At 39.1% G+C, this 25,822-nt stretch overlaps 1 protein-coding gene across 9 annotated transcripts in view; it reads left to right on the top strand.

Moving 5' to 3' along the window:
• LOC136864371 (uncharacterized) overlaps positions 1 to 25,822 on the top strand; it is a 366,118-nt gene that overhangs the window by 249,544 nt on the left and 90,752 nt on the right. For 7 of the 9 annotated variants that reach the window (XM_067141278.2, XM_067141279.2, XM_067141286.2 and 4 more), the window contains one exon: positions 21,722 to 23,377. In XM_067141278.2, the coding sequence (XP_066997379.2) occupies positions 21,722 to 23,082 (1,361 nt within the window). In that variant the 3' untranslated portion in view covers positions 23,083 to 23,377. Of the gene's footprint in view, positions 1 to 21,721; positions 23,378 to 25,822 lie in introns of those variants that run through there. The other 2 variants (XM_067141283.2, XR_011017770.1) reach the window with 2 other exon arrangements.

Raw genomic sequence — 25,822 nt, 5'->3', positions numbered from 1 at the left:
GACTGACTTGTGACCACCAGTGAAAAGTCTGGCAATCAGGATTAAAGCTCTCAAATGAGCTGGAGCATCTGCTGTGTGAGAAGAGCAGAGACTTGTAAATAGCCAGCAATTAGTGAGTGTGATCAGTCATAGTTGAATAGAACTCTGTGTGCGTGCATGCACGCATGTGTGCGTGCGTGCATGTGTGTGTGCATGCACCCATATGTGTGCATTTACTGGGTCATGTTGAAATAAATTAGAGTAAAACAACAGATGGTGTTTTATTTGTAACATTATATACACAAGTCCCGGTCTAGAAAGCCAAAAATAATAGCCAAGAGGATTCGTCGTGCTGACCACACGACACCTCGTAATCTGCAGGCCTTCGGGCTGAGCAGCAGTCATTTGGTAGCCCAAGACCCTTCAGGGCTGTAGTGCCATGGGGTTAGTTATATAGACGAGTGTTAGGGACAGGGATCTGCAAGGGCTAGTCTGGCTCCTTGACTGAATGGCTAACGGCCTTCATATCAGACAACTCCAGGTTAGATTTCTGAGAATGAGAATGTGTGTCTGGTTAATTCCTCTCACCTGAGGATTGGGTGTTCATGTTTGCCTTACACTCCTCATCATTTATATACAACCAGTGTTGGAAAAAGTATAAGCAAAACGTATTGGGCTGAATTACAGTAACCTGAGAAATATTTTTATTTAGTTACATTTTCAATTTAAAAATTACAATTTGCATTACATCACACCAACACAGATACTTCTTATGGTGATGATCGGATAGGACTGTGCTAGGAATGGGAAGAAAGCAACCTTGGCTTTAATTAAGATACAGTCCCAACATTTGCCTGGTGCAAAAATGTGAAACTGTGGAAAACAATCTTCAGGGCTGCTGACATTGGGGGGTTCAAATCCACTGTCTTCTGAATACAAGCTGACAGCTACATGATCTAATCCACCCAGCCACTTGCTTGGTAAACCACCTTTTCAACGAGTAATCAGTAAAATGACTACTACAGTTACAGTTACTTCACATAATGCCAGACTTCAGAAGATAGCTGACTTCTCTTTTTTATGGAGCTTGAATGTTACCAATGTTTGCAAAGTAAATGATAATTCTTCATTTTGTCTCATTTGGCATACAGACATTAAGAGGCAACCGTCATTAACTTGGACTAAACCTGATACTTTGAAATGTTCAAAATATTTTTTATTATTTTTTCCCATAATTTTTATTTTATTTTATTTCAAATAATTTGCCATTTACTTTACAAAATAATCCTCTGCCCCCTTCTCTCGCTGCAATATAGTATAGCTAACTTCTCAACAACTGATTTATGGTGATCTGCCTCATATTTGGTTAGTTTAGTATGGGTTATTAGATTTTTAAAAAAATTGCCATTTATTTTACATCGCACAGATTCACAGAGGTCTTATGGCGACAATGGGACAGGACATGGCTATGACTGGGAAGGAAGCAACCGTGGTTTCAATTAAGGTACAGACCTAGTATTTGCCCCATGTGAAAATAGGAAACTACAGAAAACCAACTCGTGTACTGAATATGGGTTTGAACACTATCTTCTGAATGCAAGCTAGCAACTACACGCCTCAAACTACGCAACCAAATCACTCGGTTCATTAGATTTCCTCCAGTTCTTTTATCCATTTCACAATTTAGAATGCTGAGGTTAATCCTGAGAAATGAAAAATGAAAATGAAAATCCACAGCCTGTTTCCAGTCATTCAACCGGGTCAGGAATGGAATGAATGAAGACCCATCTAGCAGCGAGGATAGGAATTATGCCAGCTGCCAAAGCCTGTTGCACTCCTCTGGGGCAATGATTAATGAATGACATGTGAAATGAAATGATATTCGAGAGTGTTGCTGGAATGAAATATGACAGGAAAAATGGGAGTACCTGGAGAAAAACCTGTCCCGCCTCTGCTTTGTCCAGCACAAATCTCACATGGAGTGACCGGGATTTGAACCACGGAACCCAGCAGTGAGAGGCTGGCATGCTGCCACCTGAGGCACAGAGGCTCTAATCCTGAGACTTTACAGATATTTATTATAGATTTAGAATTAATTTTCCAATTTCATACTTTTTTGAGAAGGGACCTGTTAATGTATATGGCTATTTTTTTTTCATTATTTTGTGTTTAGGGTGTTATTGTTATTATATTCATTATTGGCCAACCTTGCTGTCTAGGGGTTGCAAGCATGTCTTACTGGGGGCCCTGGGTTCAATTCCTGGCCAGGTCAGGGAATTTTACTTGGATCTGACAGCTGGTGCGAGGTCTACTCAGCCTACCTAAAACCAAATGAGGAGCCATCTGACTGTGAGATAGCAGCCCCGGTCTAAAAAGCCGAGAATAACGGCCGATAGGATTCATCATGCTGACCACGTCACCTCATAACCTGCAGGTTTTTGGGCAGAATAGCAGTTGCTTCGCAGGCCAAGGCCCTTTAGGGCTGGGTGTTCCATTAATTATTTTTACTGAGTAGTTTCTATTTTGTTAATTATTTGTAATTGTTTGTTTTACTGTGGTTAGCTTTATTATTAGGACAAACTGTCATTTAATGATCACGGTTTCAAATTTGTGGATGCATACCTGTAACCCCTCTCATCTCTCCAAAGTCCATGAGCTATTATTGGTAAAATGCATTTCCCTTGTATTTCTGCTTGCCCTGCACATGGTTAGCTGGCCCACACTGTCCCTCACAGTGGTGAGGTTGCTGTAAATACCAGTGTTTCATGACAGATCTTGCTTTCTGTATATAAAAGCTATTTGTCATACCATACACAGAATGTAAAAAGAAAAAGAAAAAATTTATAAAGACTCTGTCTATGTTTGTCAACTTTGTTTTTATGCAAAAAATAATTTAATACTTAAACTGTGCCCATTCCAGAGGTCTACTATGGCATATGCTACTAGAAAAGATTTTGGAATTTGTTTCTGATCTAGAAAATGTGTGCTTCAGTTATATTAATGGCTTCCTCAGTATCTTTTGTGTCCATCACAATATTGAATTTGCCGTGAATTTTGGAAAACACCAGAGTAAGCACGATCCTGTTGAATACTAAACCACGCTGTTGATAGTGAGTGTGATAAATATAAAATAGTTGAAAGAGGATTCTTTTTAGAATTACACTAGAGTCCCATTAATCCGAACCCCGTTAATCTGAAAGTCCGGTTAATCCGATCTGCAATATTCAATTTTTTTAAAAATATCTCCTTATTGAAATGAAAGAACATATTATAGAATGAAGATTTACTTGCATTTTATTAGTCATGTTTTACTAGAATAACTTAATGTAAACATATTTACACATCATAATCCATCCATCAATCAAACTTTACAAAGTCTGTTAGTTTCTTTGGCGTAGTGATTGGAACCTACAGTGTTAAACCAGCATCTCATAAAGGTCACATCAGTGGGCGTAGCACCGGAGTGTTGCTTGACGTAGCGTACGGCAAGTTCTAAGGTGGCCGCGGCTTCTGAATGTGACACTAGTTGTCCATTGTGGTCCTCTTCATCGTCACTCTGTTCCTCATCAACTCCAGATTCTTTCTTCAACATAGCTACAATTTCTTGGTCTGTTTGTAATTGATGACAGTCAGCTTCCATCCACTCGCTAATGTCATTTTCATTGGCTTCCTCACACACAGGTGGACTCTCGATGAATGCGAGACTCGGCCACAATTTCTTCCACATTTTCCTCATGAACTGCTCACTGACACACTGCCATGCTTTTGCTACCAAGTAAACCACGTCTTTTATATTCACGTCCTTCAGTTTTTGAAGAATAGTAAGTGAACTGTCATTCTCAATTACGTACCTGAGAAGTTTCCGTTTATACACAAGTTTTACACATTGCAGAACACCCTGGGCTATTGGCTGGAATATCGATGTAACATTTGGAGGCAAGAAAATTGCTCTTATTTCACCACAAGTTAATTCACTCACTGCTGGGTGCGATGGAGCATTGTCAATTAAAAGCAATGCCTGAGAAGGCAAACCACTTTTTACACTAAAACATTTTACTGAGGGAACAAACTGTTTTTCAAACCATTCCTTGAAAAGTTGTGCATCCATCCATGTCTTTCTTTGATTTCTGAAGTAAACAGGAAGAGTGTTCATTTTACAGTTTTTAAATGCCCTTGGTTTTGCTGATTTGCCGATAACCATTAGGGGCAATTTATTTGTTCCTGCAGCATTACTACACGCTAATACAGTAACACGTTGAGCCACGGAGTTACGTAGATTTACTAGCACATAAAAGAACTCCTGCGGGAGGAAATCCTGGCACCTAGGCATCTCCGGAAACTGTAAACGTAGTTAGCGGGATGTAGAAACAATAACATTATTATTAGAAAATATTTTCCGGTTAATCCGAAAATTTTGTAATCCGAACAGTCTCCGGTCCCAAATAGTTTGTATTAACGAGACTCTACTGTATTGATAAATGTTAAATTTAAAGAGTAAAGAGTACAAGCACAAATATGAGGAAAAAGTGATATACAAGTTAACTGTTGCTCATTTAAGGAATCTGAAAAAATGTAGCATTGGTTGAGATTAATACAGTAATTCACCCAAGATGTTACAAAATCAATCATTTCACAGCTTGATTATATGGTAGTTAATTAACAAGGAGGCAAGGATGTCATGTGGAATCCTTTATTCCTGGCTTTTTAAATTACTCGAAACAAAAATTAACTAGAGATGGGTTTGTAATACTCCCGATACCCTTGATAATCCAGAAGTATCAAGTATCAATATCGAACAACACCACTGTATGTAAGCCTGATACTTTTTTGATACCATGTGTGAGTTTCTAAACCAGATCACTGACCCCATAAGAAAAGCAGCCTCCCTTCCTTATATTTTTGCAGATGGTCTTGCATCAGTATGTCATAACATCACATTTCTTTAACCCTCAGTTACCCAAGTCATATTTTGAGGACATACGTACCCAGGTCCAGTCTGACAGATCTCTAAATACTTTTGCATACAATGAACAATTGTGCATTCTGGAGATAGTGGGTTCGAACCTCACTTACTGAGCAAGTTGATCGTGTGGTTAGGGTTGCGCAGCTGTGAGCTTGCATTGAGGAGATAGTGAGTTCGAACCCCACTGTTGGCAGCCCTGAAGATAGTTTTCCATGGTTTCCTATTTTCACACCAGGTAAATGCTGGGGCTGTACCTTAATTAAGGCCACACTGCGTTTTTTGCTGGTTGTTATAAAACAGAGAAACTATCATTGTTACCAGCCCGTGCAGTCTCACAGATGGGTCCTGGGTACTTGCAGGTTGATGATGGTTTTCCGTGGTTTCCCATTTTCACATCAGGCAAATGCCGGGGCTGTTCTTTAATTAAGGCCATACTCACTACCTTTCCACTCCTAGCCCTTTCCTATCCCATCGTCGCCATAAGACCTGTCTGTGTCCGTGTCAAATAAGGCAAATTGAGAGAAACGAACAATTATTAAATTATTGGAACTGGTCCAAAACTAAAGTATACACCCTGTGGTCGTGTGTATATTGAAGTAAAAAACACACACACCCACGCAGATTCACACATGAAAGAGACATCTGATAAAATTTTCATATTATTTAGAATTTTTTTACAATTTGCTTTACGCCACACCAACGTAGATAGGTCTTACAGTGCTAAAGGGAAAGGAAAGGGCCAGGAGTGGGAAGGAAGCAGCTGTGCCTGGTGAGAAAATGGGAAACCACGGAAAACCATCTTCAGGGTTGCCGACAGTGGGGTTCGAAACCACTATCTCCTGAATGCAAGCTCACAGCTGCGTGACCCTAACCGTATGACCAACTTGCTCAGTAAATACTTAGTTAACTTATCAGTTAGTTAGCATCCTTCAAGCTTCTAAACTATAAATTACCACATACCTTTCTAGTGCATGGTAACAAGCCTAGTATAAAGACAAATACGTACTCTAAAAGCAATCCTTTCCACTCCTTTGAAATTCTCCTCACAATGAAAATTCAAGTAATGTGGGAAAATACTGGAAATACTGGAGATGATTTGTCCAACCGGCAAGATAAGGACACAACATGACATAGTGGCATGATAAATAATAAACAAATCATAAAATACAAATAATTTCTTGACATTATGCTACTGTTTTAATCCATGGTTCAGAATTAAGGTTGAATATTACTTTCAACAAACTAAGTTCACATTCTTAATCACTAACACTTGTAGCTCATCACTGCATCCTCGTCCGACTCATTGGCTGAACGGTTAGCGTACTGGCCTTCGGTTCAGAGGGTCCCGGGTTCGATTCCCGGCCGGGTCGGGGATTTTAACCTTAATTGGTTAATTCCAATGGCACGGGGGCTGGGTGTATGTGTTGTCTTCATAATTTCATCCTCATCACGACGTGCAGGTCGCCTACGGGCCTCAAATAGAAAGACCTGCACCTGGCGAGCCAAACCCGTCCTGGGATATCCCGGCACTAAAAGCCATACGACATTTCATTTTTACTGCATCCTCGAACAATTCCCTAATTGTGCTCTCAAAAGTTTTATCAGCAGTGTTCGCTTAATGGAAGCTTCTGACTGTGGTAACCATAACATAATTTTGATACCCATGTCTGGTCTAGCAGTCTGTAAGAAAACTATAAAACGTTGCAAATCATGAGATGTGGCAGCTAGTGATAAATTAATGTTCTCCTTCAACAATGTACACACCTATAATAGATTAAAGAACACGGCGATTTCTTCTGGCTGTTATGAAAGAGAGAAATGATCATTGTTACCAGCCCGTGCATTCTCACAGACTGGTCCTGGGTACTTACAGTTTGAAAATCACATACCAGGGCAATAAAACATGCTGAATTGCAACTTGAAGAAGATATTTTCAAATGTGATATTGCACTAATTTCTAGCGTTATTTTGTTTCATTTTTTGCGGATATGGAAAAGCCATACTCCGCCTGCAATATAACCTCAATTCTAAGTACAAGCAATAACAAAGAGAGACTTTTAATAATCATATCATGTGATCTGTTAAATGTCAAATAATGAGCAACTTACTGTAACAAAATAGTAGGCCATGTCAGCATTTTCAGCATTAAACCTGATTTTGATTTTAGATTACTAATTTCAAATCAGTTGTTATTTTGAAGTGACAGAGGATGATGCATTGCCATATCTGAGGTACCGGTAGGTACTAATGTGGACTGAGCCCAAGTTTTATGACCAATGCCCTTCTTGATGCTAAACCTATGTGGAAGGATGCATTCATTATTGCATGTTTCTGTGATGTTTGGGAGTGTGATTTACCGTATATCAAGATGATTACAAATGCCCAGCCCTAGAGCTATTGGAATTAACCAGACATGGATAAAATCCCTGGCCTAGCTGAGAATTGAACCAGGACCTTATGAACCGAAAATCACTTCACTGATGATTCTGCTGAAGAGCCAGACACATGTACATAAATAAATAAATAAAACCAGCACAAAAAATTAATAAAGGAAACAATTATACTACAATATTTGTAGATGAGATGTTTCTTTCTATTTGGTTTACATCACAGTGACACACACAGGGCTTATATCAATGACAACATTACATCTATTCCCCTTTCATTTGTTATAGCAAATCCTGCAAGTCTTATCAGATTTTCCACTGACCACCTTTTTGAAAAGTCTACTGTAAGTTTTAATTTTAACATTAGTTGCCTATGCTATCTGGTGTCAACAGTTCTATATATTCAGTTAAAGATTTAACTGAAAGTGCATTCTTTGTCTGAGTTGGTCTGTGTCATCGTTTTGTGTACATTATCTCCAGGTTGCTGATGCTTTGAGTTCATTGTAACAATATTCATTAACAGGTTAACTGAAATACCTATATTCAATCCAATATAATACGTTTTCCAGGCAGCTAAATATCCACCACACTGTTGACCTCCTCACCCTCAGTTTATATGGAGTTCTACTCATGTTTACGAGAGTTCTGGTAATGTCACTGGTTTGTGGCTCTTGTGCAACAGCATAGGTAGAGTTGTCTGTGACTGTTGTGAAACTGAGGGGTATTGTATCTCTGGATGATCTATCCTACATTGTAGTAATTTATGAAAAGAAAACATACAGATATGAATTCATAAATTACCATTATGCAACACTCCTCAGGTTCCTGACAGTCACAGAAAATTCTACCCAGGCTGTCTAACACTGACATTATTGAGTCTCTCATGAGGCAGGAAGGAACTCTTTATCAACTGAAGTAGAGGCATCAACAATGATTTCTTTTCTTTCAGTGTTACAGGACGAGTGTGGCAGTAGAAGTGCAATGGACATGGAGGCACTAATGAACCACACAGACAGTGAGAAGACAACCTCTGTGTTAGTCCTTCTCTGAATCAGAGACATTTTACTGGTACAAGAGACCAAAGACATCTGGGTCATGATAACCTACTGTAGCCTTGCAGCTTGGAAGTCGTTGGACCTGTGCTTTGAGAACCTGCAATTCCCTGTTTACAATATTTATGCTATGGAAATGAGCATGACTAATACATGACACATCTCCCTTACTAACATAACACTGGAATATTAAAATAATATCCTTCCATATGCTATCACCAATATGCTAGAATTTAACTGTTGGCAGATTTCTGTTTCTGCCTTATGGTGTCCTTCAAACTTCTAAGCAATGTATTGCCACATACTGTATCTTACTAGTGCATGGCAGCTAGCCCAGTATAAGAAAATACATACTCCAAAAACAATCCTTTCCAATATTTTCAGTTGTCTCCTCTATCTTAGAATTAACAGCAGAGGCAGTAGGTATGACTGGGTCGACTGTGACGCGAGAGGTAAGCCCTTCTCCATGAATGAGGTCAATAATGTAGTGAATATTTAGCTGCCTGATGAAATTAAATACAGTACCTTGGATTGAGTAAGGATATTTCAGTCACATTGATAATGAATATTGTGATGTATTTAAAATGATGGCTACTGTTACATAATATATTTACTTTATTACAATTTGCTTTATCTCACACCAATACAGATAGGTCTTATGGCGATGATAGAATAGGAAAGCCCTAGGAGTGGAAAAGAAGCGGCCGTGGCCTTAATTAAGGTACAGCCCCAGCATTTGCCTGGTGTAAAAATGGGAGACCACAGAAAACCATCTTCAGGGCTGCCGAGAGTAGGGTTCGAACCCACTATCTCCTGGATGCAAGAGACATTATGGTGGAAAACCTTTTTGTGTTGTGTTTCACAGTGTAATTCTGTAAATAATTTGTTCTCCAAGTAAAATAAGATATGAAATTTGGTAAATTTCTCTTATTCTCGACAGTAGCCTAGCCTACTTATTGTTAGTTTACTGTAAGAAAGCTTTCAATTGTAGTTTTTTTACATGAAGATATATTTTGAAGGCTATTCTTGTAATTTCATCAAAAATAAAATAAAATCCAAATGTTTCAAACTTGTTCATGAGGTAGAAAAAAGGCTGCATTACTAGATGTGTCAGACTACTGAATGGCTGGATTATGAAGAAGATAAGGTACTGGGAAAAAGAAGAGACTTTTCATCATCATCATCATCATCATCATCATCATCATCATCCAATTCTATCATTACGATCATGATGTAGCCTCTTTAAGTCATGAACTCAGGTAAGTCTTTAGCAGAACTCTCCAGGTGGAACGGTCTCGAGCTGTTCTCTACCAGGTAGCACCAGCTATTCTCTTGATGTCTTTGTCCCATCTGTCTGGCGGTCTTCCTCTAGGCCTTTGATGATCTCTTGGACTCCATTCTAACACTAGCTTCATCCATCTATCATCTTCCCTTCAAGCAATATGTCCAGCCCATTGCCATTTTAAGGTGGCTATTCTCTCAAGAATGTCATTAACTTTAGTGACTGATCTGATGTCATCTGCTCTCTTCTTACCTTTCCTTGTAAAACCCAGCATTGACCTCTCCATGCCTCTCTGTGCTGTTATAAGTTTCCCTTTCATAAATTCATTCAGTGTCCAATTCTCACAGCCATAAGTTAGCACAGGTAGAATGGACTGTTCATAAATTATTTTCTTCAGTTTTACTGGCATATTTGATCTGAAGACAGTTGAGTTTGTTCCATACGCCTGCCATCCTAGCTTAATGCGTCGAAAAATTTCTGGTCTTATATCACCTTTCATATTCATCAACTGGCCCAGATAGATATGTTCATTGACGTTCTCTAACAGCGTGTTGTTGATGTTCACATTTCCTGCTGTGACCCATTTGTTGGACATGACTTTTATTTTGGAAAGGTTCATCTTCAAGCCGACTGACTCACATTCCATGGCAAGATCAGTAACTAATGCGTGGAGTTTGTCATTGTCGTTTGCCAGTAGTGCAATGTCATCAGGAAATCTCAAGTTGTTAAGCCTTCTGTCATTGATCCTTATACCCTTTCCTTCCCAATTTAACTTCGACATTGCCATCTCCAAAGTAGCTGAGAACAGCTTTGGAGAGATTGGATCACCTTGTTTAACACCTCTTCCAACAGGGAATTCTGAAGTTGCTTCCCGGACATTAACAAAGGCTGAAGAGGTCTTGTAGATGTTATTGAGAACTCTGATATAAGCCACTTCAATGCCCTGCTCATCTAAGGCTTGTAAGATAGCTGAATGGCTGATTGAATCAAATGCCTTTTCAAAATCGACAAAGGCTATGCACAGAGGTATCTGGTATTCATTTGCTCTGCTAATTACTTCATGGAGAGCCAGAATGTGGTCCATTGTGCTAATGCTGCTGCAGAATCCTGCTTGTTCAACCGGCTGGGCTGAGTCAAGAGTAGAGCTGATTCTATATAACAAGATCTTCATGAAAAGTTTGTACAAAACAGAGAGCAAGCTTATAGGGCAATAGTTTTGGGTATTGTGAATACTTCCTTTTTTATGCAGCAATACTATCATTGCTTTATTCCATGATGCTGGGATTGAAGCATTGTGTAAACAAGAAGTGAAGATTTTGGCCAAGTGGTTTACTGTTTCATCACCTGTAAGCTTCAGGATATCAACAGAGAGATCATCATTACCAACAACAGTTCCTTTCTTCATGTTGTCTATAGCACATCTGACTTCTGAAGGAAGTATATCTGGAACTTTAGTTACACATTTTTAGGTCAGGTTTTATCAAAATTTCCTTTGTTTTACTATACAGATTGCTATAAAAGTCTCTAATAAAATTCAAAATATCCTCCTTTTCAGTAATTTGACCATTGTCTCCATCAATTGCTATTAATGCTTATGAAATGGGAGACCCAATTATGAGGTCAGGAAGTTTGAAAGACCTGCAAAGGAACCAGGCACCTGGAACTGATGATATACAGTACACTCATAATTACTGACTGTCTTAGGAAAAATAGCCTTCGTGAAGTTATTCCATTTGAAGGGTCGGGGGAAAAAACCAGGCAAGTCACTTTTTCATCGAAATTGAGATATTGTTACAATCCGCTTCAGAGTGATCATACGCATCTATTGAGAGGTCGGAAATGGGGAAAAAAGCAGGCAAGTCAGGAGAAATTAGCACTCAACATTTCGCTGTTAGGGGAAAGAAATAGGGAATTCAAGCACAAAAGTTGCTTTTTCTCAAGTTGTACAAATATTGACTCTCCTGTTTTTTTCCCCTGACCCTTCATTTAGTGTTTAAGATACAAGAGAAGTGCTATCCGATTTTAAAAAAGAGTGTTGTTATACCTTTCACTAACAAAGCAGATGCTGACTGGTATAAAAACTACTGCATCATTAGTTAAGCATCTCCCTCCTGCAAAAAAAATTTCCAAGCTACTTTACGTCGCACTGACACAGATAGGTCTTAATAATGTTATTTGCTTTACAGTCCCACTGCAATTGTGAGCAACTGCAACATGACCTCGAAAATGTTGTGAGATGGACAGCAGGCAATGGTATGTTGATAAACGGGGCTAAAAGTCAGGTTGTGAGATTCACAAATAGGAAATGTCCTCTCAGTTTTAATTACTGCGTTGATGGGGTGAAAGTTCCTTTTGGGGATCATTGTAAGTATCTAGGTGTTAATATAAGGAAAGATCTTCACTGGGGTAATCACATAAATGGGATTGTAAATAAAGGGTACCGATCTCTGCACATGGTTATGAGGGTGTTTAGGGGTTGTAGTAAGGATGTAAAGGAGAGTGCATATAAGTCTCTGGTAAGACCCCAACTAGAGTATGGTTCCAGTGTATGGGACCCTCACCAGGATTACCTGATTCAAGAACTGGAAAAAATCCAAAGAAAAGCAGCTCGATTTGTTCCGAGTGATTTCCGACAAAAGAGTAGCGTTACAAAAATGTTGCAAAGTTTGGGCTGGGAAGAATTGGGAGAAAGAAGACGAGCTGCTCGACTAAGTGGTATGTTGATATAGATGTTGATTCCCATAGGGAATCTGAAATATTTGTCCTGAATGAGCAAATTTATAATACCAATATAAATGGTCCGTTATTGGACATTATAAATTTTCCAGCTAGCTCATTCTTGGTTGCCAGCGTTTCGCCCTTGTGTGCTAGGGTGGGCTCGTCAGTTGGTACCTAGCACACCTACCAATACGCTGGCTAGTGCATACCGTGGAGGCCACTGCGTAGGCTAACTGGAGCCACCGGCAGTGCCAATGCACTAAGAGACTTTGTCTCATCACTAAAAATTGATGCCTGCTTGGCCATCAGATGATATAGATGTTGATTCCCATAGGGAATCTGAAATATTTGTCCTGAATGAGCAAATTTATAATACCAATATAAATGGTCCGTTATTGGACATTATAAATTTTCCAGCTAGCTCATTCTTGGTTGCCAGCGTTTCGCCCTTGTGTGCTAGGGTGGGCTCGTCAGTTGGTACCTAGCACACCTACCAATACGCTGGCTAGTGCATACCGTGGAGGCCACTGCGTAGGCTAACTGGAGCCACCGGCAGTGCCAATGCACTAAGAGACTTTGTCTCATCACTAAAAATTGATGCCTGCTTGGCCATCAGATGATATAGATGTTGATTCCCATAGGGAATCTGAAATATTTGTCCTGAATGAGCAAATTTATAATACCAATATAAATGGTCCGTTATTGGACATTCCCTATGGGAATCAACATCTATATCATCTGATGGCCAAGCAGGCATCAATTTTTAGTGATGAGACAAAGTCTCTTAGTGCATTGGCACTGCCGGTGGCTCCAGTTAGCCTACGCAGTGGCCTCCACGGTATGCACTAGCCAGCGTATTGGTAGGTGTGCTAGGTACCAACTGACGAGCCCACCCTAGCACACAAGGGCGAAACGCTGGCAACCAAGAATGAGCTAGCTGGAAAATTTATAATGTCCAATAACGGACCATTTATATTGGTATTATAAATTTGCTCATTCAGGACAAATATTTCAGATTCCCTATGGGAATCAACATCTATATCATCTGATGGCCAAGCAGGCATCAATTTTTAGTGATGAGACAAAGTCTCTTAGTGCATTGGCACTGCCGGTGGCTCCAGTTAGCCTACGCAGTGGCCTCCACGGTATGCACTAGCCAGCGTATTGGTAGGTGTGCTAGGTACCAACTGACGAGCCCACCCTAGCACACAAGGGCGAAACGCTGGCAACCAAGAATGAGCTAGCTGGAAAATTTATAATGTCCAATAACGGACCATTTATATTGGTATTATAAATTTGCTCATTCAGGACAAATATTTCAGATTCCCTATGGGAATCAACATCTATATCATCTGATGGCCAAGCAGGCATCAATTTTTAGTGATGAGACAAAGTCTCTTAGTGCATTGGCACTGCCGGTGGCTCCAGTTAGCCTACGCAGTGGCCTCCATGGTATGCACTAGCCAGCGTATTGGTAGGTGTGCTAGGTACCAACTGACGAGCCCACCCTAGCACACAAGGGCGAAACGCTGGCAACCAAGAATGAGCTAGCTGGAAAATTTATAATGTCCAATAACGGACCATTTATATTGGTATTATAAATTTGCTCATTCAGGACAAATATTTCAGATTCCCTATGGGAATCAACATCTATATCATCTGATGGCCAAGCAGGCATCAATTTTTAGTGATGAGACAAAGTCTCTTAGTGCATTGGCACTGCCGGTGGCTCCAGTTAGCCTACGCAGTGGCCTCCACGGTATGCACTAGCCAGCGTATTGGTAGGTGTGCTAGGTACCAACTGACGAGCCCACCCTAGCACACAAGGGCGAAACGCTGGCAACCAAGAATGAGCTAGCTGGAAAATTTATAATGTCCAATAACGGACCATTTATATTGGTATTTTAAGTGGTATGTTCCGAGCTGTCAGCGGAGAGATGGCGTGGAATGACATTAGTAGACGAATAAGTTTGAATGGCGTTTTTAAAAGTAGGAAAGATCACAATATGAAAATAAAGTTGGAATTCAAGAGGACAAACTGGGGCAAATATTCATTTATAGGAAGGGGAGTTAGGGATTGGAACAACTTACCTAGGGAGATGTTCAATAAATTTCCAATTTCTTTGAAATCATTTCTGAAAAGGCTAGGAAAGCAACAGATAGGGAATCTGCCAACTGGGCGACTGCCCTAAATGCAGATCAGTATTGATTGATTGATTGATTGATTGACTACTTTTACGGTTTTTGGAGACACTGAGGTGCTGGAATTTAGTCCCGCAGGAGTTCTTTTACATGCCAGTAAATCTACCGACATGAGGCTGATCTATTTGAGCACCTTCAAATACCACTGGACTGAGCCAGGATCGAACCTGCCTAGTTGGGGTCAGAAGATCAGCGCCTCAACCGTCTGAACCACTCAGCCCGGCAGATAGATCTTATGGCAACTATGGGATAGGAAAGGCCTAGGAGTGGGAAGGAAGCGGCCATGGCCTTAATTAAGGTACAGCCCCAGCATTTGCCTGGTGTGAAAATGGGAAACCACAGAAAACCGTCTTCAGGGCTGCCGTCAGTGGGGTTCGAATCCACTACCTCCCGGATGCAAGCTCACAGCTGCGTGCCCCTAACCGCACGGCCAACTCGCCCTCCTGCAAAATTGTAACGTGTAATTTATAGAGGAACGGAGGGACAAGTTACTGTAAAGCAGAATTGGTAGAAGATAAGCTTGTGTTGATGTGAGATGTAGGAATACGTGAAGCAATATTAGCTTTCTCAAGTAGTGTATCGTGTTTGTTATGCCTACTAATAAACAGAATTTATGAAGTGGTGATTATTTTAAACTGTACAGTGGGCATTTACTAGTTTCAGTGCCTCAAGGAGCCAATAAATTTAGTTACAGTTTTATGAATAGACATGGATAAGACTGGTATTAGGTATTTACAAAGCATTTCATTTTCACAATTAGCTCTCGCTGAAAAAATGAGGAGAAGAATGCTGGTTGTTCTCCCAATTTGTCTGTGTGTCAACCATCGTCAAGTAGAGAACAAACTCACATGAGAACGTTCAACTCTTTAGGGTATAACAGGTGGAAGTGGTTAACTGGGTACAATGAGAGAAATGCTCTATTTTGCTTTCTCTGTTTGTTGTTTGGAGGTGACATAACTTGGACAAAAACTGAGTGGTGGGTTTGAAGCATTTATGTGTAAAGGCTAAAAAATATGAACAATCAGCTAAACAACTCAAGAACGAAGTTGACTTAGCTATGCTAGGAACAGTGAGCATTGCTTCACAACTAAGTGAGGCCTATAGAAAAGAAAGTGCATAAACACTGAGAAATACCGTACTCTAAAAGTAATATTTAAAATTCTGTGGTAAATTTGAACTTCCACTATGGAGAGACCGTTCATTCATCAAATCCCAGCATTTTCCAAGGATTATTAGAATTTGTTGGTAAGTTAGATGATTCACTCACAGCTCGTTTTGTGAAGTTCGTCATCTTTAGGGGAACAACCAAAGTTATCCAGAAAGAGTTTCTAAAATGTATTCTCAAGGTGTGTAAAGTAACGAAGTGAAACTGGAGGAACAAAATTCCTAGCTGTAATGTCAGATGATACGATGGATATTTCTGAACATACTCAACAGGTTATTGTTTTCTGGTGTTAAGTAGATGGTGCTGTGTACGAGAGATTTGGGGGTTCTTTAATCCTGAAATTCAGAATGCAGAAGGACTTGCACAGTGTGTTTTAGAGCAATTAGAGATTGTTTTGAAGAGCCTCCATGGCTCAGATGGCAGCGCATTGGCCTCTCACCGCTGGATACTGTGATTCAAATCCCGGTCACTCCATGTGAGATTTGTGCTGGACAAAGCAGAGGCGGGATAGGTTTTTCTCCGAGTACTCCGGTCTTCGCTGTCATCTTTCATTCCAGCAACACTCTCCATTCTCATTTCATAGCATTTATCAGTCATTAATAATCACCTTGGGAGTGGCAACCGCATTGTACTAATAGCCTATATCTGTTTCATTCATTACATCCCGGACCTGGTCAAAGACTGGAAAGCAGGCTGTAGGTTTTCATTTTCAGAGATTGTTTTGAATGGCAAAACTGATAAAGTTATTGTGCAAATGTATGATGGTGTGGCAATAATTACTGGTGATAAAGGTGGTGTACAGACAATAATTGAAAATTCCTACCAACGTGCACATTTTGTCGATTGCCATGTGAACCAATTAAATTGATCAGCCCAAATTTCCTTCAGCAGTCTAGCCGTGATACTATTAATTGTCTTCCAAATTGCTTTTATGATTAGCCATGCTGGATGGCATCACTAAAACGATCCTTCACTGATCAAATATAAAGTGGAATTTTAATAGCTGACTCTTTAACATAGTCTGCAAAAATAAAGTCTCTCTTTAAGTGTGTTTCCTGGAACTTAAAATAACAGGGATCAAGCAACTGTATAAGCAGTAACAGGGCTTTAACGCATGAAAAATGATCACGACTTCAATATTTCTGGCTTACATTTTTCCACTGTATTTTACCTCAATTGGACATATTGTATAGCCAGCTACAAGATCGTGATGTTAACTCCTTGAGTATTCATAAGGCAGTGAATGAATTTCTCCAGGCTATCAACATAGAGAAACATAAGGTCCCTTTACTAGTTGATCAACCAGAAGAAAACCCTCCTCCAGTGAGAAAAAAGAAAGGAAACAATGAGGGACATAGCGTAAAAGAGGTGTGTGACTCTATTATTTCCTGTCGGGCAAAAGAAAGATTTGCTTTCACAAAGTAATTTTTTTCACTGCAATGTTGTTCAGTGCACCTCATTTTGAAGGGTCTACTGACTCCCTACAACTTTCCATCCAGTGAGCTCGATGACACTATTGAAACCTACCCTTTCTTGTGCAGAGAGTGACTGGTGACCGATCTGTCAATTTTATATCAAAGACAGGAGTTCCAAAGTCTCTCCGGACTTATGAAGATGCATGAGACAATGTTGAGTACTGGAGTTAGTGCATGCTGCACGGAAGGGGCCTAACTTATTGGTCATCGGCCCACAGAAGTATCCACTCTGCTCCAAATAATACTGACCACACCCATGGCAATGGCAGAACCTGAAAGGTGCTTCTCTACCTTCAAATGAGTGAAAACGTTTTTAAGTAGTACAATGTCAGAAGAATGTCTTTCAACTCTGGCAATGATTAGTGTAGAAAAGAATCTGAGTGGCCGTATAACCAATTTCAACAACATCATGATTGACAAATTTGATGGTCATACAGAAAGGATAATTGACATTGTGTATAAGTAAATGTGAAAACAAAAACCTTTCTTACATAGTGTGCATAATTTTTGTGTATTGAATAATCCATTGCAACTTATTGCAGACTTGTGAACTGGAAATCAGTAGTGTTCAATTGATCATAATTTTAATAAATAATTAGGATAATTTAAGTGTATTTGTTAGATTAATTACATTGCAAAGTTAGCTGCGGTACTACCGAAAGAGAAATCCATGAGCTGCCATTGAATTCAAGGTACAATATATTACAGAAATAATCGACAATTGGGTATGCGAAGGACTGATGTAGTTGTTAAAGCAGTACCTATACTCTTCTTCAAATATTAGGTAAATAGATAATGATGGTGATGATGATGATGATGATGATTATTATTATTATTATTATTATTATTATTATTATTAATATTATTATTATGCCTTTGTGGCTCAGACGGCAACATGCCGGCCCCTCTGGGTTCCGTGGTTCAAATTCCAGTCACTTCATGTGAGATTTGTGCTGGACAAAGTGGAGTTGAGACAGGTTTTTCTCCAGGTACTCCATTTTTCCCTGTCATCTTTCATTCCAGCAACCCTCTCCAGTATCATTTCATTTCATCTATCAGTCATTAATCACTGCCCCAGAGGAGTGCAAAAGGCTTCTGCAGACGGCACAGTAACAATCCTCGCCTAATACTGATGCATAGTAGGGCTTCTTAACATGTACTTACTTTATCAATTTGTAACATATTATCTTCTTCTTCTGCTTCCCCTTCTACCGCTTTTCCTACACTTGTGGGGTTGAAGGTGCAAACTGCATCGCAGGTGTGGTTTCATTCATTTCATTCCAGACCAGTCAGATGACTGGAAACTGGCTGTGTATTTTTATTATTATTATTATTATTATTATTATTATTATTATTATTATTATTATTATTATTATTATTATTATTATTATTATTATTATTTTCTCTGTCACTGAGGATAAGATTTTTTTTTAAATTTTTTTTTTTTACAATTTGCTTTACATCGCACCAACACAGATAGGTCTTATGGCGACAATGGGATAGGGAAGGCCTAGGAGTGGGAAGGAAGCGGCCGTGGCCTTAATTAAGGTACAGACCCAGCATTTGCTTGGTGTGAAAATGGGAAACCACGGAAAACCATCTTCAGGGCTGCCGACAGTGGGGTTCAAACCTACTATCTCCTGCATGCAAGCTCACAGCTGCGTGGGCCTAACTGCACGGCCAACTCGCTCAGTGGGGATAAGATTGTGGTATATCATCCTCTAATATGTCTTTCTTTTCTGTCATATCTTTCGTCTTTCACACTTCTTTTTTATGTCTTTTTGGCTATATTTAAACAATCAGTGTTTTTAATTTGGAAATTTATCACACGATGAGTGACTGAAAGGCTGAAATTAATATATCAGCCCAATTATAAACAATGTTTTGTTTACTATTTTAATGTAAAGTCATTGTCACTTTATCTCTTCCTCACAAGTCATGAGTTGTAACTCACTATTCTTATAATTTTTAGGAGAGGAGAAAAACATTTTATTGCACTCTTATTACTGACGCATAATAGGGCTTCTGAACATGTAGTTACTTTATCAATTTGTAACATATTATTTGTATCATCATCATCATCTTCTTCTCCTTCCTCCTCCTCCTTCTACTGCTTTTCCACATCTGTGGGATTGCAGGTGCGAACTGCATTGCACATGTAGATTTGACCCTGTTTTATGGCCGGATGCCCTTCCTAACGCCAACTCTATATGGAGGGATGTAATCACTATTGCGTGTTTCTGTGGTGGTTAGTAGTGTGGTGTGTTGTCTGAAAATGAAGAGGAGATTATTGGGATAGACACAAACACCCAGTCCCCGAGCCAGAAGAATTAATCAGAAGTGACTTAAATCCCCGGCCCAGGTGGCAATCAAACCCGGGACCCTCTGAACCAAAGGGCAGTATGCTGACCATTCAGCCAACGAGTTGGACATTATTTGTATAATTATAGTAATTCTATACCACTAAGCGAAATGGGAGATTTGGCTTCCTGTTTCACAACCTATAATGGATTTGAATGCAAGTAAAATAGTTTTCCTTCTAGCAATTTCTACAATACCAAAACCTCAGAATCACTAAAAATAGAGTTATGACTCTTGACCTCTGATGTACAGATTTAAATATTTATTTACTGTTGACATAACAAAATTACGTTTATCTATTTAGATTTCTGAAAGCATTTTGTATTCAATAAATAAACAATGGTCCAAGAAAATGACTGTCTAAAGCAGGAACATTCTCCTATAAACACAAAAGTACAGTGCCAACATAATAACTATAAATAAAGCAAATTGTCTACATAACAAATAAGTTTGGATTTTCAAAGTCACTCTCGCTCTCTTAGCACTGTTTCCCATTGTTACGTGGAAACTCTACCTCCGACCTCCTGTTCTCAGTAAATTTCCAATATTTTTGAAATTATTTACGAAAACAACTGATACATATTATCTGCCACCTGGGTGACAGCCCTAAATGCAGATGTATGGTAATTGATGATTAAGTGTATAGTAGGGCTTCTAAACATGTAATTACTTTATTAATTTTTAACATATTATTTGTATCTTCTTCTTCTTCTTCTTCTTCTGCTGCCACTTTTCCCACACCTGTGGGGTCGCAGGTGCAAACTGCATTGTGTGTGTAGATTTGATGGGGATTCACAATATATTTAATAGGTATGAGTCTCTCAAAGTAATCATGACAAACTGCTTAAAAATCTTGACAAATTGTGGAGATATATGATTGTATTCTTCTGAAGAACCTATATTTGGAATTAGAAGTAAAATTCCATTAAAGTTTAGTTTTTCAATACCCGGCTATAGCGACCATTTTCTATACCTCCCCAAATAAAATACTAGGGTAGCATCATATTTCAGTCTTATTTTGTGGCCAATCATAGACCTTAATAAACAGAGCGATTAGGCTACACATTTTTGGACGTGTAGCTGTAAGCTTGCATCCAGGAGATGGTGGGTTCAAATCCTATCATCAGCCGCGCTCAAGAAGATTTACCTTACTTCCTCATTTTCATGTCAGGCAAATGCCGGGGCTGTATTTTAATTAATCTTTTCACTCTAGTGGACAGCTGTAGCAGTCTGGGGACTGTGTTTGTGTTGCGAGTTCATAATTACTAGTAGAGTCACCAGATGTCAGGGGCAATCATTTGGAAGGTAAGGGTTCAAGTGACCTTCACACTTGCCTTTTGCCGCGTAATATTGCTGTTCACTGTCAAATATTAGCACTTCTATAGGTAGCTTGAAACACATTGTGGTATCGTATTTCATAATGCATGAGCAACTGCACACCGCAGATGAAGCTCTTATCCTAATATCGGGTAGTGACTTTGAAGACGGGAAATTTTTAACTCTGTCAATGCTGTATCCAATGCCATGGATCTAAAAGAAGAATGTGATGCTTTGAATGAATGAAAATGATTAATACATGCACAAATATATTTGACTAATAGTCAATATGTAGTGTCTTAGAAACACAAACAAGTGCGAGCCAGGTAACAGAGAGCAGAACGTATCACATTGAGCGGGCATGTCAGCCACCATAGGCACCCATCCCCATGCCACACTTCTGCTCTTGCTTTGCCGGAGTGAAAAGGTTAAGGCCAGGGCTGCTACCTTCCCATTTCTAGCCCTTTCCCATCCTTGCATCGCCATAAACATTTGTGTGATATTAAACCACTAGCAAAAATATAAATAAAAAGAAAAGTCTTACTAAGTACAACTTCATACACTACAATACCACAGTAACACACATCAGCAGAGAGACTCCATATATACAGGTGATGATCAAAGGTGCGATGGAATTAAAGCAAAGCCCTTTGTGACAAACTGAATATCCTCACTCTCTGTTCAGTTTGCCCAGTGTTTGGAGGTCAGTACCAGAACACTGATCACTACATTATGGAGAAGGGCCTGTCAATGACACATAAGTTGACATCTGTGAAGGGTAGATATCACTAAATAATGCAAAAATAATTGTATGTTTCAGTTGGCGAAGGCAGAAGTGAAGACGAAGCTAGAAAGGACAGGTTTCGATCACAATTGAACATTCAACTACACATTCCAGAAAACAAGGTATCAAATGAAGCTAACCCAACCAATGAAAAAGGGAATACAGAAGAAGTACAGCCATCTAATGTATATAATTCATCTCAGCTACAAACACAGAATCATTCAAATACAAAAAGAGAGCATGAAGGCGATCATAACAGCCTGGCTCCTCAATTTTCTGAAACAGCAGCTCTACATCAAAGAAAACTGTACAAGTTACCCTTTGAGCAAGGTTATCAAGATTTCATAGCAAGTAACCCAGAAATATCACGCACAAAGCCGGTTGTGCTATCAAACAGCATGCAGAATCTCAGCAGTCCTCTACAGGCTGAAAATACTGACCCAGATGGTGCTACTTATAACTGGAGAAGTAATGCATATGGTAGAATACAGTGCATTACTCAACAGCAAAATACAACCCCAAAGACTGCTGAACAAGTACAAAATGTATCAAATATACTACTACCAAACTGCAGTGAAACCATATCACAAACCCATCCTCAACTCCCTCGACATGAAATAGAGTTGCCGGCAAGTACAGAAGAATGCATTTTCCAGCAAAACCATATTGCTCAGCCAGCAGATAATCGTTCTTGTATAACCTTAGACAACCCCCATCACCAAATTCGCAATAACTATGTTCATATGCCTAGTAACAGTTATGAGTCTCCAGCAAGTGACCACCGCAAAGAACCAGGCAGTATTCCTCCTTCACCAGGAAGCTCACAAAGAGCAAGTTCTGTTGTCCACTTGAGAGGTGATCACCACGTAGAAGATGCAGAGCGGTTGCGAAAATCATTATATGGGTCGGAAGGAGACAACACAAGACGCAGCACTTCAATATACCCACATCGTAAGATGAGTGTTATTGTTGGTGATACACAACAGGGATCCTTATCTGTTGATAACAGCTACTCATCTCTGGGACATGACTCATCTACAAAGTTAGATCGCAGACGACAGGTGTCCAGTACTATAAATCATAAAAGAAGGTATGGAATAGCATCTAGACCAGATTTTGGTGTTGGTAGTAGTGCCAGCAACAATCTGACACGCAGTGTGTCATTAGATCCTACAAAACAACATTTTCCTGTTTCATCACCAGAAACAAGTATCCTGGGTGGTGAACCTATCTCACAAGAACGTAACAACAGTGTCAGTAGCAGGCCTAGCAGTGCCCTTGGAAGTCCAAACTCCATTAAAATGAAGATCAGTCAAGGAAATATTGGAAGAGTAAGCACAAGTAATCACAACAAATCAGTCCCTTGGTGTGCCTGTTGGGGCAATGGATGTCTGTAGCATAAGGAAGATTGTTTCAAAGAGAATGAAAACATAATCTATATTTTAAGGTAAATAAATACAATTTAATAAAACACAATTGTCCTTAGAATCTCATAACCACTAATGCTGTGTTTTGACCAACCTAAATCACTATTCCAGTGAGGGGAATCTTAATAGTAAATACAGTATCACATTATAAGTATGCTCAAGCCTAGACCAATCCCTGGTAATATTAAGTGTTTACAATACACTAGGTTGTTACTTTCATTGACTTGTCTCATTTTGATGTTTTACAAAATGAAGGTGGCTGAGGTGTGAGCGATTTCGGTAATACCATTCCTTATCCAGTCACTCTGTTATGCATGGTGTAAGGTTGTTGGCAGTACCAACTGGCAACATGAAACCTTGTTCTTCACTTCCTCAGTATGCCCCTTGAAATGTTTAGGATCCAATCAGCCTTTGGCCTAAGAAAATGGGGAACAACTGTACCAGTACCGCAGCCAGGATTGACCGATGGGGGGTTGTTATAGTTACAAAATTCTGATAGAACACAATGAAGGTGCTTGTGCATGTGTAGTGCGCACATGCAAAACTTCAATTTCTATAGAATACTTTACATAATGTTGATCATAACAGGTCATTGACAGCAAACAAAGGAGCAAGGACATGTCAGACTAGTGTAATGTTATTTTAATTTGTGGATAAATTTCGTAACCAGTTGAAACTGAAGAATTTGAGGGTGAAAATGGCTAGCATGGTCGGATGGGATTAAGAGGAGAAATTTCCGATTAATGTGAAAGGTCTCAGAAATATAGCAGAATTAAGGAAAGGCATAATTTCAAGAAGAGAACAGAAAATAATTTAAATTCAACAAATTGTGATTTAAGAGGTATTATTTATTTTATGAATTGAAAATTATTCTATTTTAAAGTGTTTTACTAAATGACAAAGTAAATGTAAATTTAAGACACAAAGAAATCTTTCATTCCTTTTTTAGATGTAATAAGGATGTAAGTTTCAAGAGCAGAGCAGATTACATTTTTTTAGCATATAGTGACTAATTTAATAGGTTTTATTCATTTATGATTTGAAATGTTCTATTTTAAAGTTTGTAATAAATGTCATAGTAAGTAAGTAAAAGTTGAAACACGAAAAAATGTTTTAACAATTTCAAGATTTATATATAATTGTTCTGCTGATAACTATATCTGTACAAATGTATCAAGTCCAAAGATTTACTTTTGACATTTTTGGCACCGCTGAAGAAGAGAGTAGTTAGCTCTCAAAACATGTACGATAATTAAGTATAACAAAATATGTAAAGTATTGACAATGTGGGAAAGTGTTCTATAGGAATTGAATATAAGTCAATATGGACAGGATTAACCAACAGTGGTGTATACTGAGTGCTACCAAGGCTATCAGTAAAGCCCATATCTTAATTGAGAATGATAGAAGTCTAAAGCACATTGTAATTTAAGCATCTGAAACATTGTTCCATGTACAAAACTTCAAAGCAGTGAAAAAAACATCACACATATTTCTGAGAGCAAGGCATCGGAGACTGATATTACAGCCCTCTCCCCTCAACTCACCACACGCGGCTTGCTGCTGTATATCGGATAGGAGTGGGGACCGGTGGAGGATAGCTGTGCTATGCTTTGGTCCGTCAAATTGCCACTGCTAACTATCAAGCATACGTTACTCATCATGTATACTTCCTCAACTCATACTTCTTGACTTAATGATATAGATAAGAGAGTGTGGGAATTCCTCCCTACCGTTTACTTCTACTTCCTTGTAGGAAGACTGCAGGGCTACTGTTAGAGGAGCAATATAGTTTTATTTTTATTGGTAGATCTGCTAAAATGAAATGCCATCTTTCAGGTTCAGTGTTTTCTTTTGTTGGTTGGAATCAAACCCGTGATCATGGGTCGGACACCACCACTGATCTCCTGAGGGAGCTAATTAACCACTGAACGATGGGTACGACCGCTGTAAAATAATAATAATAATAATAATAATAATAATAATAATAATAATAATGAAGCATGGCATCTATACAGGCTTTGTGTTGACTTAATGGGGATAAAATGAATGGCGAAGATGTCATAAACACCCAGTCCCCAAGCCAGGGGAATTAACGGCATGAGGGGGTAGATTCTGGAAACTGAACCGGGGCCATCGGGCCAAAGGCAAACGTTCTATCCATTAGACACAAAGCCAGACTTTCATTTGCTAAACCTTAGGCTACCATCTCCACTGATCAGAGGTTGAGCATTGGCAGTAGCAGAGACCAGGGCAGTAGCCCGTGAAGCAGCCTTGACAACACAGCAGGATTCTCCGTTGGCTACCGGCTGCAACTCAAAATGCTGAAGGCTTGACGTTCACTAAAGCAACCATCGAAAAGAGGTAACCTAAGTCTAGTGGTAGCCTATGTCTTAATTCCAGCATACGACACTGTTAACCAACATGGTTAAAATAATCAATTCAGGCAAGACTTGTCGTTATAACACTGATACAAGTGAATTGTGTTAATATTCATATTGCAGTAGGCCTACACTACAAAATCTTACATTAAAATACAGAACAAGAACAATATGTTCAAGGTCAAGAATTTTACAGTTTAAAATCTAAAATCCAACTTTCGAGGCTTCTTAGAAAATAGACTCAACATATCTGTTGGTCCTAAAATTATGTCTCTGAATGTTTATTTAGTTTATTGTCAGTTTCTATTTATTTGCTTTTCGTAAAAGTT

The sequence above is a fragment of the Anabrus simplex genome, chromosome 2 (genome assembly GCF_040414725.1).
Source record: "Anabrus simplex isolate iqAnaSimp1 chromosome 2, ASM4041472v1, whole genome shotgun sequence".
NCBI lineage: Eukaryota > Metazoa > Arthropoda > Insecta > Orthoptera > Tettigoniidae > Anabrus > Anabrus simplex.
Note: the sequence above shows the minus strand (reverse complement) of the source record. Positions and strands in the feature narration are given on the sequence as shown.